This window comes from Rana temporaria, chromosome 10 (genome assembly GCF_905171775.1).
Source record: "Rana temporaria chromosome 10, aRanTem1.1, whole genome shotgun sequence".
NCBI lineage: Eukaryota > Metazoa > Chordata > Amphibia > Anura > Ranidae > Rana > Rana temporaria.
In genome coordinates, this window is record NC_053498.1 from 21,742,515 (window position 1) to 21,762,322 (window position 19,808).

Consider the following 19,808-nt stretch of genomic DNA (forward strand, 5'->3'; position numbering starts at 1 on the left):
AACCAGATACGCCTGAATTGTCGCTCAATCTGACCGACGTAAGTCTCTTACGCCATCGTATCTTGGGTGCATATTTACGCTGGCCGCAAGAGGTGCTTCCATTGATTTACGCGTCGAATATGTAAATGACCTAGATACGCCGATTCACGAACGTACTTGCGCCCGTCGCAGTAAGCTACGCCGTTTACGTAAGGCGTACGTCCGAGTAAAGTTATCCCTCATAAAGCAGGGGTAAGTCATGTTAGGGTATGGACGTCGGAAGTGGCGTCGGATTTTACGTTGTTTACGTAAGTCGTACGTGAAGGGGGCTGGGCGTAGGTTAAGTTCACGACGTACGCATTGAGCCGTTGTATCTTAGGGAGTATATGCAACGTGATTCTGAGCATGCGCCCGTTCGTTCGGCCATTTATTTACATGGGGTCACGGTTAATTTTAATACAAGACGCCCACTACCTTCCTAATTTGAATTAGGCGGGCTTACGCCGCCCCATTTACGCTATGCCGCCGTAACTTAGGGAGCAAGTGCTTTGTGAATACTGGTCTTGCCTCTCTATGTTAAGTCGGCGTAGCGCATATGAGATGCGCTACGTCCGCTCAAAGTTACGCTGCTGTACCTGAATCTGGCCCATAGAGTCAAAGGCCAACGTGCTTCAGGTGCCTTCTTCAAGGGTTTGAGGATAGGAACGTGCAGAAATAAACTGCTGGTTGATGGAACGTCACTTTCTGCAATGGTATATACAGTAGTTTGTATGACTGTAGGCATCATTGTTGAGTTTTAGATCAGCCTTTCTCAACCAGGGTTCCTCCAGAGATTGCAAGGGGTTCCTTGAGCAATGATCAACTTTCAGATGAGTATGGCCCCGTACACACGTCCGAGGAACTCGACGTGCCAAACACATCGAGTTCCTCGTCGAGTTCAGTGTTGAAGCCGCCGAGGATCTCGGCGGGCCGACTTTCCTCATTGAACAACGAGGAAATAGAGAACATGTTCTCTATTCGGCCCGACGAGTTCCTCGTCAGCTTCCTCGCTGAAAAGTGTACACACGGCCGAGTTTCTCGGCAGAATCCAGCTCCGATCGAGTTTCTGGCTGAATTCTGCCGAGAAACTCGGTCGTGTGTACGGGGCCATAGTGTGTACAGGGCTTAACAAGTATCAACAATGATTTTTTTAGCTGTACCATCAGTATTTCCCAATGACCACAAATGTAAGGAGCATTCTTCTAAATTACCATAATAATACATTTGATATATAAATTATAAACAAGGGTTCCCTAAACCTTGAAATGTATTTCAAGAGGTCCTCCTTGTTGCGAAAGGTTGAGAAAGGTTGTGTTAAATGAAACAATTTGATAACTGTTGTTTTGCAAACTCACATCCGGATTGCAATGACATTATTGAGGATATATCCACAGTCCAGAGCAGTTTAGAAAAATCTAAGCACCTTCTTAAAACAATATGTAAATAATTATTTCACTGGACCAAACTCCATCATTCCATCTACTGCTTTAATATTTTTCAGCAGACCTATGTTCCAGAACCTCACAATTTTACAGCATTAAGTTCAATGTTCCAGTTTCAGGACATGTCCTCTGGTTGTCCAAGGTCTTATTTGGAGACCTCATTCTGATGTGTTTTAATATAAAAACAGCAAGAAAAAACGTTCCCTCTTTCCACTTCCAAAATTAGTAAACATCACCCTTGTCAACTGTTTATCTCCTACCATTGAACCATTGGAGTCATTCAGTAACCAAAAACTGTCCATCAATGAAATTCAGCAGGCAGGAACATACAAAGTCTTGAAGATCTCCATCACGATGAGAGGCATGAACCAATTATTGCTCTTAGTAATAGAAGTATGACTGGCATGCCGTAGGCAAGTCTGCTGGCACTATTGTAACAGGTCCTCTTTACTTGCAAGCTGATGCCATCTGCTGATACAGAACTCTGGTCTGTAACACATACACTCTCAGAGGCACAACCACCAAGATAGAGAGTGTTTTTTGAAGAACCTGAAGAAAAAAAAAAGTAGAAATAAACATTCTATGGTGATAGGAAACATTAAATTGCGAGAATCGATGATTCGACGCATTACATTCTGCTGAATATTGGCATGTAAGTTAGTCCCTAAAATGTATACATTTAGGAATAAAAAAAATAATGATTCATAGTTTGTATAGTAGTTTATATATCAGACAATTTATATGTCTATACAAAAAAAATACGCTTTATTCACAAAGTGGTATGTTTCCCTTTAAAAAATGCGCTCAGTTTTTTGGCATTCACAAAAAAAGCTACTAAAATACTGCATAAGTTATTTTATGTAGTCTTGCGGTATTTTAGTAGTGAAAACATGTGGTAATTTAACGCATAGCACTAGTCAGTGTATTTTTTAACATAAAAAATAGGCGTTGTTAAGGAGAGGGCGGCTGCCTGTGTCCTTAACAACCAGTAAACAACATGGTTCGTAACAACCGATGAGTCATTAGCTGTCAGTTGGGTTCCCCGCTGACAGCTGAGCTGAGTATAAAACAAATGGCTTTGGGTCCTGCCCATGCATACCAGGCCCCTCTTGTCTAAAGGACCCTGGATGTCTCCCCTGGATGTCTCCCCTCCCCCACTGAATGTAATGCAATGCAAACCGTATTGCATTACATTCTTACTCGGCCATGATGGCTGGGGAATCTGACAGGGGGACCTGGAAGTGACATCAAAACCATTGCTTCCGGGTCAGCAACAAGAAGGGGATTAGAGCAGGCGTATGTCTGCTCAACTCCCTCTCCTCACCTGGTGGCACTGTCCTGGGCCCGCAGATGAGCAAGCAGAGCCCGGGATACATGCGGGGGGGGGGGGTCACCATTACCTGATTTGTGTGAAAGTAGACATGTGCACTATCAAAAAATGTGTTCATTTACGTTTTCATTTAATTAATTTTTTCGGGTTATTCGTTATGATCGTAATACGTAAATTGGTTAATTCGGGAATTAAAAAATTTGTAAATTCGTATAATCGTAAATTAGAATATTCATAAATTAATCAATTCGAAAATTTGAAAATCCAAAAAAAGGTGAAAAAATCAGAAAATTTGAAAAAATAAACTAACGAACTAACTAATAATAACTAGCTATTAAATTATAGGTACTGGGATTTCCTTTCAAATTTGTCTGTTAGTAAACGTAACAAATACCAACTTATCCGAAGTTACGAATTATAAATATATATATAAATAACGAATGCCGCATCTAAACAAACGGAATGGAACAGATCAATAATAAAAAAACAAATAATAATAATACAAATAAATACTATAAGTTTTATTTTTATTATTGTTATTTATTATTATTAATTCATTTACGTTCCATTCGTTTTAGATACGGCATTCGTCATTTCGGATAATTTGTAACTTTGGATAAATTCGTATTCGTTACGTTCACTAACAGCCAAATTTGAACGGAAATTCCAATACCTATAATTTAATAGTTAGTAATAGTTAAGTTATTATTAGTTAGTTATTATTTAGAATTTTCTAATATTAAAATTTACAAATTTTTGGAAAAATTTGCTAAATGGGTTTTCGTTAATTTTGATATTTTTTAATGACTGAATTTGTCTAAATCTGATAAAAAAATATAAAGGGGAAGTTCGATTCCACTGGCACCACCCTTGGGGCTGCATTTGCTAATCTCATGTTACTGCGTGTTAAGTAAAAGTTTGGTGAGAGACGATTCGCGCTTTTCAGACTGTTACAGAGTGACGAATGTGCTATCTCCATTGCAAACCCTACTTTTATCGAAGGCACGCTCCCATCTCATACTTTATTCTGAGCATGCGCGGGTTTCTAAGCATACACACGAACGTGTTTCTCGTCGTAAACCAACCCGACAAGAAGCACAATGAGAAAATTGAAACTCCCGACGAGGAAAAAGAGAACTTGTTCTCGTCGAGTTCCATGACAGTTTTCTCGACGAAAAACATACACACGACCGTTTTCCTCGGCAAAAAAGCTCTGCCACCAAGTTTCTTGATGGATTCCGTCGAGGAAAACGGTCATGTGTACAAGGCCATACTGAACAAAAGGGTTGAAGCAGAAAGAAATTCATTGATTTAACAGTTTTCCCAAAACCGTTACATTCAAGGCACGCCCTTTCTTGTGCTCTCAATGGAACTGTTAAGCCATCAAATGGCCAGTATCATAACTGATCATATGTGCAGCACCATGGCAACTGCAGATGAAACTGAGGATAAGATGGCAGCTTCCTTTGCTCTAAGGAAAGGAAGTTTAGTTCCACTTTAAGTGGTACAGTACATTTAACAGGCAAAAAAGAAGCAAATATCAGACAGGGTTTACAAACCCTTTAATTATGCCACCTTATGACAGTAGTCTTCAAACTGCATCCCCTTTGCTTGCCTTTATTCAGCCATTGGGACTCTATTCCTTCTACTGACGCCAAAGATAAAACACTGTTCACTCCCACTGACAAAGGACAATTTCTACTCCCACTGTCCACAGTCTGCCTCCACCCCCAAGGTCTAAGGAACAGTAAAATGGCCCTTTTTTTTAAAACCTTTGGAGACCCCTTTGGAGACTACTTACCTAGTATGGTAGTCGATGAATAACGAACACAGCGGTTTTGATCTCCGGTGCATGCAGATAAATTCTGAAATTTGCATGGTTCCAAGTCTTTGGCAACATAGGAAGGACAAAGTAGGCCATTTAAGGTGAGGTTTTGAGTAGGCACTAATAACGAAAAAACTTTTTTTTCAAAGAAATTCTGAATAAACTGTTACAACAGTGAAATAAACAATCATCAATTTTTGACTCGACTACACAAACTCCCTCTACTTAGGACTACCTAAATACCAGATCTCGCGCCTTCAAGTCCATCAGAACATGGCAGCCAGATTGATAACGGGGAAAAATCCCTGGGAACCAATCACCCCATCCCTGAGGACCCTACATTGGCTAACTACAAAGGATCGGATCACATTCAAGACCCTCTCCCTCATCCACAAATGTACACAAGAAACTTATACGAGAAAATAAAACACTACGCCCCCCAATCGCACTCTCCGATCAACTAACCAAAACCTCCTCCATATCCCCAAGTCCCACTACAAAACAAAGGGAGAACGAAGATTCGCAGTCCAAGGACCACGGCTATGGAACGCTCTTCCCACAAACATCCGCATGGAAGAAAACCATCGGGCCTTCTGGAAAAAACTTAAGACCCACCTCTTCTGAAGGATCAGTACGACACTGGATGGAATAAGCGCCTTGAGGCGATTTAGTTCGCATTTGTAGCGCTATACAAGTTACTCACTCACTATATACATACTATAACACAACTGGAGATTTAAATTACATATTTTTGGAATATAAAAAAGTAACATAAATTAAAAATACATGACTTACGGGTTGGTAAATAATTATTACAGTTGTTATCGAAGCAGCATGATGTATTAAATGCGGATTCTTCATATAGGCCTGTCACCCTTCCATTATTGAAACACTCTGACATAGGCACACAGGACTTGATTTGAAAATAACTTGTCCAACGGCCTCCTATATAAGAGAAATAAAAATACATAAAAAGGAGAAAATATAAATTAATACAAATGTAGCATGGGTGCACAGATAGAGGTGAGACTCAATCCCTGAGGCCCTGTACACACGACCGGATCGATCTGCTGGGATTGATCCGCGGATCAGTTCCAGTAGATAGATCCGGTCGTGTGTACGGCCTAGCGGACATTTTCAGGCGGATAAAAATCCAGCCGACGGATTTTCAGCGGATAAAAATTTCTTAGCATGCTAAGAAATCTATCCGCTGGTATCCCGTCCGCCGGACTTATCCGGTCATCTGTACAGACTCACCGGATAAGTCCGTCCGATCCCATCCCTCGCATGCGTCGTAATGATTCGACGCATGCGTGGAAGTATTTACCTTCCAGGGTCGCGCACGTCGCCGTGTCATCGTTGCGGCGACGGCGCGGCCACGTCACCGCAGATGTATTCCGCTGGGATTTTGATCTGATGGTGTGTACAGCCATCAGATCAAAATCCGCCAAAATCCTCTCATGTGTACAAGGCCTGAAACATTTAATTTCTATGCAAAAAACGAGTGCCCATGGGAGTCATGCCAGGAAATAAGAACTGTTTTTTAAACCATAATGTATAAAAAAAATGGGTACATATTTATTATTCACATTCCATAGTGGACATTAAAAAAAAGAATAACAAGATATACATTGATGTATATGATATAGCACACTGTAATTATCATAGCAGCAGTAAATGCTGTAAACCAAGCAGTGATATAGTCTTTCTTGATGCGTTTCGCCAAACAAAGTTCACTTCCTCAGGGGACAAATAAAATTCAAGCTGAGAGGCAACCATGTAATTAAAGCATGCACTATTAAAATAGATCAAATGTATATTTAAATTTTCACTATTAAAATTTAAAATTAAAATATTATTTGTTTATTTGAATTATAAAAAGCACTTTTTTATGGGGACATTTATGTTGGAGCACAAATATCGATACTCGCTATAGACCACAGTGCAGTCTACATTTTCCAGCCCATTTATAAAATGCAAGTTGAGAGGTGGAGCCTGCAGTGTGAGTTCTCTCTATGTAATTCAGGGAAAGGGATTTTATAATTGGGCATGTTACTTTTTTTGTTTGTTTTTTTAGTTTGTGATTTTTAAAGAATAGGACTTCGCTAGCGCCTGAACCCTGCTATACTTATATATAAATAGACCCCCTGAGCAGGGCTTCTCAACCACGGCTCCATGGAACCCTAGATTTTCTCCATAAGTTGCCTGGGGTTCCTTGAGCTATAAGCAATTTCTGCCTCTCAGATAAGTTCGCACTGACACCATTGATCTTTTTAGCTATCTGTAAGGTCGTATTTTCAATAACCACAAGTGTGAGGAGAATTCTTCCCATACCATCACACTAATGTATCATGAGTTGTATTGTGAGTTGAATTTTTAGCAGGGGTTCCTTTATTTTAAGAGTTCCTCTGTGTTGAAAAGGTTAAAAGGCTACTCTAAAATGATTTCAAAATTCCAATATATGTGCATCATAGATCTATTGCTGCATTATAACTGGACCCCCAACAGTGGCGGCCGGTGCTCAATTTTTTTTTGGGGGGGGGGGAGCAAACAAACAAAAAAAATCTGAAAAATACTTAAAAAAACACAATAATTGCAGCCTGACTGTGCCATCATTTGCAGCCAGTGTGCCCATAAAATGCAGCCACCATGCCCTCAAATGCAGCCACTGTGCCCAAAAAAATGCAACCATTGTGCCTATTGTATGCAGTCACTGTGCCCATCAAATGCAGCCACTGTGCCCATCATATGCAGCCACTGTGCCTCAAAAAATGCAGCCTATGTGCCCATCATATGTAGTCACTGTGCCCATAAAATTCAGCCTCTGTGCCCATCATATGCAGCCACTGTGCCCATCAAATGCAGCCACTGTGCTCATAAAATGCAGCCACTGTGCCCATAAAATGCACCCACTGTCCCATCATATGCACTCACTGTGCCCATCATATGCAGCCACTGTGCCTATAAAATGCAGCCACTGTGCCCATAAAATGCAACCATTGTGCCTATCGTATGCAGTCACTGTGCCCATCAAATGCAGCCACTGTGCCCATCATATGCAGCCACTGTGCCTCAAAAAATGCAGCCTATGTGCCCATCATATGTAGTCACTGTGCCCATAAAATTCAGTCTCAGTGCCCATCATATGCAGCCACTGTGCCCATCAAATGCAGCCACTGTGCCCAAAAAAATTCAACCATTGTGCCTATCGTATGCAGTCACTGTGCCCATCAAATGCAGCCACTGTGCCCATCATAAGCCCCTGTGCCTAAAAAATGCAGCCTCTGTGCCCATCATATGCAGCCACTGTGCCCATAAAATGAAGCCTCTGTGCCCATCATATGCAGCCACTGTACCCATAAAATGCATCCACTGTGCCCATAAAATGCAGCCTCTGTGCCCATAAAATGCACCCACTGTCCCATCATATGCACTCACTGTGCCCATCATATGCAGCCACTGTGCCCATAAAATGCAGCCACTGTGCCCATAAAATGCAGCCTCTGTGCCCATCATCAGTATATAGCTGTTGCTGGAAAGGAAAGGGTAATTACCTCTGTTTCGGATCAGGGTAGTGGCACATGCACCTGAAGAGGAGGGGCAGTCCGTTGCTTCGCCATTGCAGTTTGTATCACTGTAACTGCTACACTGTATACATTTCAGTGCCTGACCTAAAGAAGAAAAAAACAGAACTGTAAAGATGTACAAGTATGCAAGAAAAAGAAATGATGGGAAAATAAACCCATGCTCACGAGAGAGATTTCCTAAAACTGGGGCACTCAGAATCTGGTGAAGCTGTCCATGGTAGCCAATCAGCTTCTAACGTCAACTTGTTCAGTTAATCTTTGACAAAAAATCCTGGAAGCTGATTGGTTAGTATGTAGAGCGGCACCAGATTTTGCACGCTCGAGTTTTAGTAACCCCTTCCCACTGTGATCTTAAAAATATATAGATCTGGCAGCTGGCTAGGTAAAAATGCCGTCACTACTACTGATACTTTCATCTCTAAGACCCCATGCCAGTTTATGTATGTAAAGTATATACTGTATATAGTGCCTTGAAAAAGTATTCATACCCCTTGAAATGTTCCACATTTTGTCATGTTACAACCAAAATTGTATTTTATTGGGATTTTATGTGATAGACCAACACAAAGTGGCACATAATTTTGAAGCGGAAGGAAAATATTTTATATATATTTTTACAAATAAATATGTGAAAAGTGTGGGGGGCATTTGTTTTCAGCCCCCCTGAGTCAATACTTTGTAGAACCCCCTTTCACTGCAATTACATCTGCAAGTCTTTTTGGGGATGTCTCTACCAGCTTTGCACATCTAGAGAGGGACATTTTTGCCCATTCTTCTTTGCAAAATATCTCAAGCTCTGTCAGATTGGATGGAGAGCGTCTGTGAACAGCAATTTTTTTAAGTCTTGACACAGATTCTCAATGGGATTTAGGTCTGGACTTTAACTGGGCCATTCTAACACATGAATATGCTTTGATCGAAACCATTCCATTGTAGCTCTGGCTGTATGTTCAGGGTCATTGTCCTGCTGGAAGGTGAACCTTCACCCCAGTCTCAAAGTTTTCTTCTAAGGTTGCCCGGTATTTTGCTGCATCCATCTTTCCATCAACTCTGACCAGCTTCCCTGTCCCTGCTGAAGAAAAGCATTCCCACAACATGATGCTGCCACCACCATGTTTCACAGTGGGGATGGTGTGTTCAGGGTGATGTGCAGTGTTAGTTTTCCACCACACATAACATTTTGCTTTCGGGCCAAAAAGTTCAATTTTAAACTCAGCTGACCCCAGAGCACCTTTTTCCACATGTTTTCTGTGTCCCCCACATGGATTCTCACAAACTGCAAATAGGACTTCTTATGGCTTTCTTTCAACAATGGCTTTCTTCTTGCCACTCTTCCATAAAGGGCAGATTTGTGGAGTGCACAACTAATAGTTGTCCTGTGGACAGATTCTCCCACCTGAGCCGTGGATCTCTGCAGCTCCCCCAAAGTTACCATGGGCCTCTTGGCTGCTTCTCTGATGAATGCTCTCCTTGCCCGGCCTGCCAGTTTAGGTGGACGGCAATGTCTTGGTAGGTTTGCAGTTGTGCCATACTCTTTCCATTTTTGGATGATGGATTGAACAGTGCTCTGTGAGATCTTCAAAGCTTGGAATATCTTTTTCATAACCTAACCCTGCTTTATACTTCTCCACAACTGTATCGCTGACCTTGGCCTTCATGATGCTGTTTGTTCACTAAGGTTTTCTAACAAACCTCCAAGGGCTTCACAGAATAGCTGTATTTATACTGAGATAAAGTTACACACATGTGGACTCTATTTACTAATTAGGTGACTTCTGACGGCAATTGGTTCCACTAGATTTTAGTTAGAGGGTCAGAGTAAAGGGGGCTGAATACAAATGCACGCCACACTTTTCACATATTTATTTGTAAACAATTTGGAAAACCATTTATAATTTTTCTTTCTACTTCACAATCATGTGCCACTTTGTGTTGGTCTATTACATAAAATCCTAATAAAATACATTTACGTTTTTGGTTGTAACATGACAAAATGTGGAAAATTTCAAGGGGTATGAATACTTTTTCAAGGCATTTCACTGTTGTAAAGAAAAGTCTGTACAAAAAGCATACACTCATGTGTATACAATCTCCTACAGAGAAAGGAATGTAGACAGAATAGAAAGATTAGCAATATACATAAAAGCTTCCCAGGGGCTAAAAAAAAACCTGTCTGACAAGTTTTTATTACACAAGTAAAATACGTGAATTAGCAGAGAGGTTATCATACAGTCAAGTACAGAGATTGATCAGAGTGAGTCACCAGTTCCAAAGAAAAGGGCAGATAGACTGACTAAAGAATGACACACAGATAGATAGATAGATAGATAGATAGATAGATAGATAGATAGATAGGCCCGGATTCACGTAGAACCACGTATCTTTGTGCGGGCGTAACGTATCCTATTTACGCAACTTTGTCAGGCAAGTGTCGTATTCTCAAACCAAAGTTGCGGCGGCGTAGCGTAAATAGGCCGGCGTAAGCTCGCCTAATTCAAATGTGGTAGATGGTGACTCTCTATATCTCTTCTCTCTGGTGACCCTCTATCTCTCTTCTCTCTGGTGACTCTCTATCTCTCTTCTCTCTGGTGACCCTCTATCTCTCTTCTCTCTGGTGACCCTCTATCTCTCTTCTCTCTGGTGACTCTCTATCCCTCTTCTCTATGGTGACTCTCTATCTCTCTTCTCTCTGGTGACCCTCTTCTCTCTGGTGACTCTCTTCTCTCTGGTGACCCTCTATCTCTCTTCTCTCTGGTGACCCTCTTCTCTCTGGTGACTCTCTTCTCTCTTCTCTCTCATAGTGGAAGCAAGTGGGAACAGCAGCAACTCAGCCATGGAGTGGTAGGCCACGTAAAATGATAGAGAGGGATCAGCATATGCTGAAGCGCACAGTGCGAAGAGGTCGCCAAATGTCTGCAGAGTAAATAGCTTCAGACCTCCAAAGTTCACGTGGCCTTCAGATTAGCACAACAACAGAGTGTAGAGAGCTTCATGGAATGGGTTTCCATTGCCAAGCAGCTGCATCCAAGTCCGTTGTGAGGAGATCACCCACCCTTTTCTGTCTCACACCCATTGTTGAATACTACATAAGGGGGACATCTTTGCAGTGAGGGCACAGACAGAACGCAAGACTTGAGATAGAAGATAGAGTCAACATCACTCCGGTGATTTGGTAACTCTCTCTATCTGGTGACTCTATATCTCTCTTCTCTCTGGTTACTCTCTATCTTTCTTCTGTCTGGTAACTCTCTATCTCTCTTCTCTCTGATGACCCTCTATCGCTCTTCTCTCTGGTGACTCTCTATCTCTCTTCTCTCTGGTGACTCTCTATCCCTCTTCTCTCTGGTGACTCTCTATCTCTCTTCTCTCTGGTGACTCTCTATCTCTCTTCTCTCTGGTGACTCTCTATCTCTCTTCTCTCTGGTGACTCTCTATCTCTCTTCTCTCTGGTGACTGTCTATCTCTCTTCTCTCTGGTGACTCTCTATCTATCTTCTCTCTGGTGACTCTCTATCTCTCTTCCCTCTGGTGACCCTCTATCTCCCTTCTCTCTGGTTACTCTCTATCTCTCCTCTCTCTGGTGACTCTCTATCGCTCTTCCCTCTGGTGACTCTCTATCTCTATTCTCTCTGGTGACCCTCTATCTCTCTTCTCTTTGGTGACCCTCTATCTCTCTTCTCTCTGGTGACTCTCTATCTCTCTTCTCTCTGGTGACTCTCTATCTCTCTTCTCTCTGGTGACTCTCTATCTCTCTTCTCTCTGGTGACTCTCTATCTCTCTTCCCTCTGGTGACCCTCTATCTCCCTTCTCTCTGGTTACTCTCTATCTTTCTTTTCTCTGGTGACTCTCTATCTCTCTTCTCTCTGGTGACTCTCTATCTCTATTCTCTCTGGTGACCCTCTATCTCTCTTCTCTTTGGTGACCCTCTATCTCTCTTCTCTCTGGTGACTCTCTATCTCTCTTCTCTCTGGTGACTCTCTATCTCTCTTCTCTCTGGTGACTCTCTATCTCTCTTCTCTTTGGTGACTATATCTCTTCTCTCTGGTTACTCTCTATCTCTCTTCTCTCTGGTTACTCTCTATCTCTCTTCTCTCTGGTGACTATCTCTCTTCTCTCTGGTGACTATCTCTCTTCTCTCTGGTGACTCTCTATCTCTCTTCTCTCTGATGACTCTCTATCTCTCTTCTCTCTGGCGACTCTCTATCTCTCTTCTCTTTGGTGACTATCTCTCTTCTCTCTGGTTACTCTCTATCTCTCTTCTCTCTGGTTACTCTCTATCTCTCTTCTCTCTGGTGACTATCTCTCTTCTCTCTGGTTACTCTCTATCTCTCTTCTCTCTGGTGACTATCTCTCTTCTCTCTGGTTACTCTCTATCTCTCTTCTCTCTGGTGACTATCTCTCTTCTCTCTGGTTACTCTCTATCTCTCTTCTCTCTGGTGACCCTCTATCTCTCTTCTCTCTGGTGACTCTCTATCCCTTTTCTCTCTGGTGACCCTCTATCTCTCTTCTCTCTGGTGACCCTCTATCTCTCTTCTCTCTGGTGACTCTCTATCCCTCTGGTGACTCTCTATCTCTCTTCTCTCTGGTGACTCTCTATCTCTCTTCTCTCTGGTGACCCTCTATCTCTCTTCTCTCTGGTGACCCTCTATCTCTCTTCTCTCTGGTGACTCTCTATCCCTCTTCTCTCTGGTGACCCTCTATCTCTCTTCTCTCTGGTCACCCTCTTTCTCTCTGGTGACCCTCTATCTCTCTTCTCTCTGGTGACTCTCTATCTCTCTTCTCTCTGGTGACTCTCTATCTCTCTTCTCTCTGGTGACTCTCTATATCTCTTCTCTCTGGTGACCCTCTATCTCTCTTCTCTCTGGTGACTCTCTATCTCTCTTCTCTCTGGTGACCCTCTATCTCTCTTCTCTCTGGTGACCCTCTATCTCTCTTCTCTCTGGCGACTCTCTATCCCTCTTCTCTATGGTGACTCTCTATCTCTCTTCTCTCTGGTGACCCTCTTCTCTCTGGTGACTCTCTTCTCTCTGGTGACCCTCTATCTCTCTTCTCTCTGGTGACCCTCTTCTCTCTGGTGACTCTCTTCTCTCTGGTGACCCTCTATCTCTCTTCTCTCTGGTGACTCTCTATCTCTCTTCTCTCTGGTGACTCTCTATCTCTCTTCTCTCTGGTGACTCTCTATATCTCTTCTCTCTGGTGACCCTCTATCTCTCTTCTCTCTGGTGACTCTCTATCTCTCTTCTCTCTGGTGACCCTCTATCTCTCTTCTCTCTGGTGACCCTCTATCTCTCTTCTCTCTGGTGACTCTCTATCCCTCTTCTCTATGGTGACTCTCTATCTCTCTTCTCTCTGGTGACCCTCTTCTCTCTGGTGACTCTCTTCTCTCTGGTGACCCTCTATCTCTCTTCTCTCTGGTGACCCTCTTCTCTCTGGTGACTCTCTTCTCTCTGGTTACTCTCTATCTCTCTTCTCTCTTGTGACTTTCTATCTCTCTTCTCTCTGGTGACTATCTCTCTTCTCTCTGGTGACTCTCTATCTCTCTTCTCTCTGGTGACTATCTCTCTTCTCTCTGGTGACTCTCTATCCCTCTTCTCTCTGGTGACTCTCTATCTCTCTTCTCTCTGGTGACTATCTCTCTTCTCTCTGGTTACTCTCTGTCTCTCTTCTCTCTGGTGACTCTCTATCTCTCTATTCTGGTTTTGCATGGTGCCATCCATTGAAGTCAACATAAGCTCCCCCCTGCTACACCGGTTGACCACTTCAATGGGATGCAGCTCAGATCTAAGAACTCAAACCATGTTATTGGAACTCTAACCTTTCCCCATTAAACCCAAAACTGAAATAACAAATAAATACACATTTTTGTTATAATAAAACACTCACCTGTACCCATAAAAACAGAGATGCCTATGATTACACCCACAATGAGTTTCATCCTGACTGGCAGCGGGCTGTTCAGCTTGTGATCTCGGGAGGACGGTGAGTTCGGTGTTCTGTAGATGATTTGTTTTCTGAACAGCCTGGAGGTGTGGATCTATTCTGTACTATTGGTGATTGTGTAAGAATGAGGTAAATGCAGAGAAAGCTGAATTTTAAGGTGTGTAGGGAGATGAACCGGCGCTGTCTGTCACATTCCATATCAGTGAGTAGAACATAGAAGCTGGTTAGAGGAGTTTAACAGCTTAAGTGCCAGACTTATGACACTCCTATATATTCACCTTCTCTATTCATCCTGGTGACCATTATAAATGGAAGTGAGAGAAAATCCCTAATTTAAGCGATCACCAGAACAGGGAATAGAGGAGAAATCTTTTAATGGGGACACCAATTCTGGTGACTACCAGGGACTTCCCTTAACTTTAGATGGATATCCTCTCACTTTCTGTTGTGGCAATGAGATAAGAAATCTTCCTAATCTTCTATTCTCTTCATAAAGAGGACCTGTCATGCTTATTGCCATCCCAAGGGATGTTAACCATCCTTTGTGATCGCAATAATTTTGTTAACCACTTAAGGACTGAGCCTCCTTCTAAAATTAGTTGTTTACAAGTTAATTACTTAGAACCCCCAAACATTATAAAAAATAAATTCTAACACCCTAGAAAATAAAATGGCGGTCGTTGCAATACTTTATGTCACACCATATTTGCGTAGTTTTTTTAAGAATCAAATGTAATTGCAAGTTTTAACCACTCGTTGTTGCTTCTGTGTCCATTGGATCAGAGCAGTGGAGGTTTTCCCATAACCAATATGGCGTTTTTCGCCTCGCCACTTCCTTGCACATCAAAACGAGGCTGGGTTCTTATAGCGGTGGTTTAGTGTATCGCCCTATCCCCATTGAGAACGTCTGTTAATGACGAAACGTCGCCTGGGAAGGCGCACACTGACGTCACCGCGCTCCATCTGAAGGAGGAAGGGCTCCTATTGCCGGCAGGCATACATACACGCTTTTAATCATGAGATGTTTGTAAGTACATGTCTTATGCATTTTTAGTAAATATTTTGTATGGTATCACGCTATGGTTCGTTTTTATTTATATACCGAGGATATGTGCAATCATCGATGTGGTGCAATTTGAGATCTGCTCCCTGGATCCCTCCCCAGTCTGATGCTAATCTGATGTGGAGCCCATTGAATAGAAAAGCAAAGGAAGAGGCGCCTCTGAGTGTAGATGTTTAAGCGTAATTTTAATGTAAAAAAGAGTACATATAACTCACATTTTAGAGGTTAAAATAGACATTGTACAGGTTTCTTTACGGGTGATCGTCAGTTCCGTCACTTGTAGTTCTCCTACTGCTGGGCACTTGTGCTGAGCAAGGCTGTCTCTCGCTGCCGTGTGGTGTTGAGGCCGGCGGCGGTGGGGAGAAAAACTTATGAGCCAGTCAGACAAAGTGGAGATGTTATTGGCAGTATGATGGTACTGATGACGTCACTGGATTTTTGCGACGCGTTTCCTAAGCGTTCGAACTGCGATGGTGCGGCAGTCGCGCTCCTTTATCAAGCTGTTTGTTATGGAAGAAAAAGCTAAATTTATAAATTTTCTTCCATAACAAACAGCTTGATAAAGGAGCGCGACTGCCGCACCATCGCAGTTCGAACGCTTAGGAAACGCGTCGCAAAAATCCAGTGACGTCATCAGTACCATCATACTGCCAATAACATCTCCACTTTGTCTGACTGGCTCATAAGTTTTTCTCCCCACTGCCGCCGGCCTCAACACCACACGGCAGCGAGAGACAGCCTTGCTCAGCACAAGTGCCCAGCAGTAGGAGAACTACAAGTGACGGAACTGGCGGACATCGCGGCATCGGCATCCCAGCGATGCGCCGGGCACAGTGTTTCCCCGCTGCGCGCCCCCAGCGACGCGCACAGGGAATGCACATAAATGGTGGTCCAGGGACGTCCACCCGGCAGTTGAGAGCCGCGCTGTGGACGTCTTTCGTCTATAGCGCGGCTCTCAAGTGGTTAAAAAATAAGACAACAAAAAACTGTGTAAACATCCCTTGTAATAGAAAAAAAAACATGACAGGTCCTCTTAAATATGAGATCTCGGGTCAAAAAGACCTCAGATCTCACATTTACACTAAAAGGCAATAGAAAAATAAATAAATAATTTTGTCATTTGGAGAAAAAAAAATGGCCCATTAAGAGCTATGGGTGGAAGTGACGTTTTGACGTTGCTTCCGCTCTTCTATGGTATGGGGACTGGTGGGGGCCATCTTCCCCTCATTCGTCTCCATACCCAGGCAGGGGACAGACCCGATCACCGATGCCGACTGCTCCGGTAAGCTGCGGAGGGCGCGGTTGAGCGGCGGAAGAGGGGGCCCTCTCCCGCCGCTGATAAATGTAGGCAAATGTATGTCCATTTGCCTGCCCGTGTCATTCTGCCGACGTACATGCTCGTGCGGCGGTCAGCAAGTGGTTAAAGTATCACCTATGAAGAGTTTTAGGTGCCGTCATTTGATACCATTCCATGTGTGTACGCAATTTCAAAGCATGACATGTTAGGTATCTATTTTCTTAGTGTAATATCATCTTTTATATTTTAATTGGGTATTATATGGTGTTTGTGTGCACTAAAATGTATTAACATTGTTCCTCAAAATATCTGTGCAAATATCGTGCAGCATAAGAAAAATAGCAATTTTATTCTCCAGGGTCTCTGCTTTCAAAAAAATGTATAGTTGTATATGTTCAGGGTTACTAAGCAATTTTCTAGCAAAAACAATGCTGATTTTCACATGTATTGGCCTGGGGATAAAGTGGTTAAAGTTTATTTGGAACTGAACTGAGGTTTCGGTTGGAAAACATTGGCGGCAGATTGTAGCGGTGAGTGTGATTTGGTTTATTATGGGAACCTTTGTCTTGACACACCTTCCTGGGCTGGGATGGCCTGTATTACATTCCATAGACTCAGGGAACTCAGAGAATCGTCATACGAGCTGCACCTGAGGGTGTGTAGACTGTGCGTTGTCACTGCAGTTATTTCTCTGTATGACATCAGCGTCGGTTATATCCAAGTTCCCCAACACCAACACATCCATATGTGGGGCCTCTACAATCAAATACACTTGCGGCCAGATCCACAAAGAAGTTACGCTGGCGTATCTATTGATACGCCGCGTAACTTCTAGTTTGCTCCGGCGTATCTTTGTTTTGTATCCACAAAACAAGATACGCCTGAAGCTGGGCTAGATCCGACTGGCGTACGTCTTAATACGCCGTCGGATCTAAGGTGCATATTTACGCTGGCCGCTAGGTGGCGCTTCCGTAGAATTCCGCGTCGAGTATGCAAATTAGCTAGTTACGCGAATCCACAAACGTACGTCCGGCCGGCGCATTTTTTTACGTCGTTTCCGTAAGGCTTTTTTCGCCGTAAAGTTACCCCTGCTATATGAGGCGTACTCAATGTTAAGTATGGATGTCGTTCCCGCGTCTAATTTTGAAAATGTTACGCTGTTTGCGTAAGTCGTTTGCGAATAGGGCTTCGCGTAGAATGACGTTCACGTCGAAAGCATTGGCTTGTTGCAGGTCAATTTCGAGCATGCGCACTGGGATACCCCCACGGACGGCGCATGCGCCAATAAAAAAAAACGTAATTTACATCGGGTCAAGTAAAATTAACATAAAACACGCCCACATCTTTACCATTTGAATTCCGCGCCCTTACGCCGGCAGATTTACGCTACGCCGCCGTAACTTTAGAGGCAAGTGCTTTGTGAATACAGCACTTGCCTCTCAAAGTTGCGGCGGCGTAGCGTTACTACGATACGCTATGCCGTACTATAATTACGATCCGCTACGTGGATCTGGCTCTTGATGTGTAACTTCTATTTATAGAATTCTAAATAATAAGGGCCTGTATGTTCTGCCTTGTGACAGGACACTGATCTACTGCTCCTTGTCATCGGGAGCAGTGATCACTGTTGTGTCACTGGTAGGACACACTTAATCCCCTTCCTCGCCCCCTAGTGGTTAACCCCTTCCCTGCCAGTGTCATTTACACAGTAATCAGTGCATTTTTATAGCACTGATTGGTGTATAAATGACAATGGTCCCAAAATAGTGTCAAAAGTGTCCGATGTGTCCGCCGCAATATCGCAGTCATGATAAAGTAAAAAAGTAATAAAGTAAAAAAAATAATAATAATAAAAATGCCTTAAAACTATTCCCTATTTTGTAGCCGCTATAACTTTTGCGCAAACCAATAAATATAGAATACATATTGGCCTAAACTGAGGAAAAAAAATTGTTTTTACCGAATATACTCGAGTATAAGCCGAGGACCTAATTTTACCACAAAAACTTGGAAAACGTATTGACTTGAGTATAAGCCTAGGGTGAGAATGCAGCAGCTACTATAAGCGGAAAAGAGGGTCAACAATGCCCATTTGCAGCTACCCATTTGCAACCTCACTGTGCTCATTTGCAACCTTACTGTGCTCCTCAGGGCCGATCCTAGGGTCACAGGCGCCTGGGTGCAGAAATTGTTCTGGCGCCCTCACATGGGTGTGGTCATTTTACTAACGCCTCCCCTTTACAAATGTTTCTATGGCAATGACCCAACCACAGAGATGCTCCCCCACAAAGTCTTCATTAACCTGGGATCCTTACATGATCTCTTAACAATAAACAAAATACAGGAAGAGAAGCAGAGTACTTTATTGGAACCTGGAGGGGGGCCTCTGTGATGGACACAGAGAGGGCTTCTGTTAGAGAATCTGTTAGATGTTCGGCGTCCCCACCTTTGCAGGCGCCTGGGTGCAATGCACCCTGTGCACCCTGCCTAGGATCGGCCCTGGTGCCCATTGCAGTCTCACTGTGCCCATTTCAGTCTCACTGATGGGCATCTATACATGGCACTGATGGGCACTAACATGCAGCACTGATATGCAGCACTGATGGGTATCCCTGGTGGCACTGACACTGGCAGGGATTTTGAATGGGCACTGGTTGGCAGCTGCCTGGGCATTGATCGGGAGCTGCCTTGGCACAGATTGGCATTCCCTGGTGGTCTAGGGGACATACCTGGTGGTCCAGTGTGGATGCCCATCCCTGGTGGTCCTGGGCGGCATGCTGGTGGTTCTGTGCAGTGATCCGAGGGGTGGCTGCGCTGATAAACTATCAGCACATACCCCACCCTGTCAGGAGAGCAGCCGGTCGGCTCTCCTCTACTCGCATCTATCAGACGCAAGTGAGGAAAAGCCGATCATCGGCTTTTCCTGTTTACATTGTGATCAGCCGTGATGGCTTTTTACTGAGATGAGTGTAGCGGTGTGTCAGACTGACACACCGCACCACCGATCGCTGTGATGCCCCCCCCCCCCCCCCGGGCGTGCGGCTGTTATCCTGCAGGACGTCAATAGACATCCAGTCAGGATAACGAAACCACTTCCCAGACGTCAATTCACTATTGACTGGGCGGGAAGTGGTTAATGTAAAAACTATTTTCATATTACTGGGTTTAGTAACACTTTAAGAATCTTTCCTGAACTACAGTCATCTTCAGGATCCCAGATAGTAGATACAGTAAAACCTTTGTTTGCAAGCATAATTTGTTCCAGAAACATGCTTGTAATCCAAAGCACTTGTATATCAAAGCATTT

The 19,808-nt window shown here is 43.3% G+C and overlaps 2 protein-coding genes across 2 annotated transcripts in view; both read right to left on the minus strand.

Annotated features, from left to right (window-relative positions):
• Positions 1–766, minus strand: part of LOC120915809 — a 30,895-nt gene extending 30,129 nt beyond the window's left edge. The window contains exon 1 of the mRNA XM_040326609.1: positions 646–766. Coding sequence (XP_040182543.1) covers positions 646–766 — 121 coding nt within the window. The remainder of the gene's footprint in view (positions 1–645) is intronic.
• Positions 767–1,484: 718 nt separating this feature from the next.
• LOC120916412 (phospholipase A2 inhibitor and Ly6/PLAUR domain-containing protein-like) lies at positions 1,485–14,335 on the minus strand. The gene is made up of 5 exons (XM_040327372.1): positions 14,085–14,335; positions 8,170–8,286; positions 5,411–5,560; positions 4,592–4,735; positions 1,485–2,009 (listed from the first exon to the last, which is right to left on the minus strand). The coding sequence occupies exons 1-5, from the start codon at positions 14,134–14,136 to the stop codon at positions 1,810–1,812; spliced, it is 663 nt and encodes a 220-aa protein (XP_040183306.1). The 5' UTR covers positions 14,137–14,335; the 3' UTR covers positions 1,485–1,809.
• Between the last annotated feature and the right edge of the window lie 5,473 nt (positions 14,336–19,808).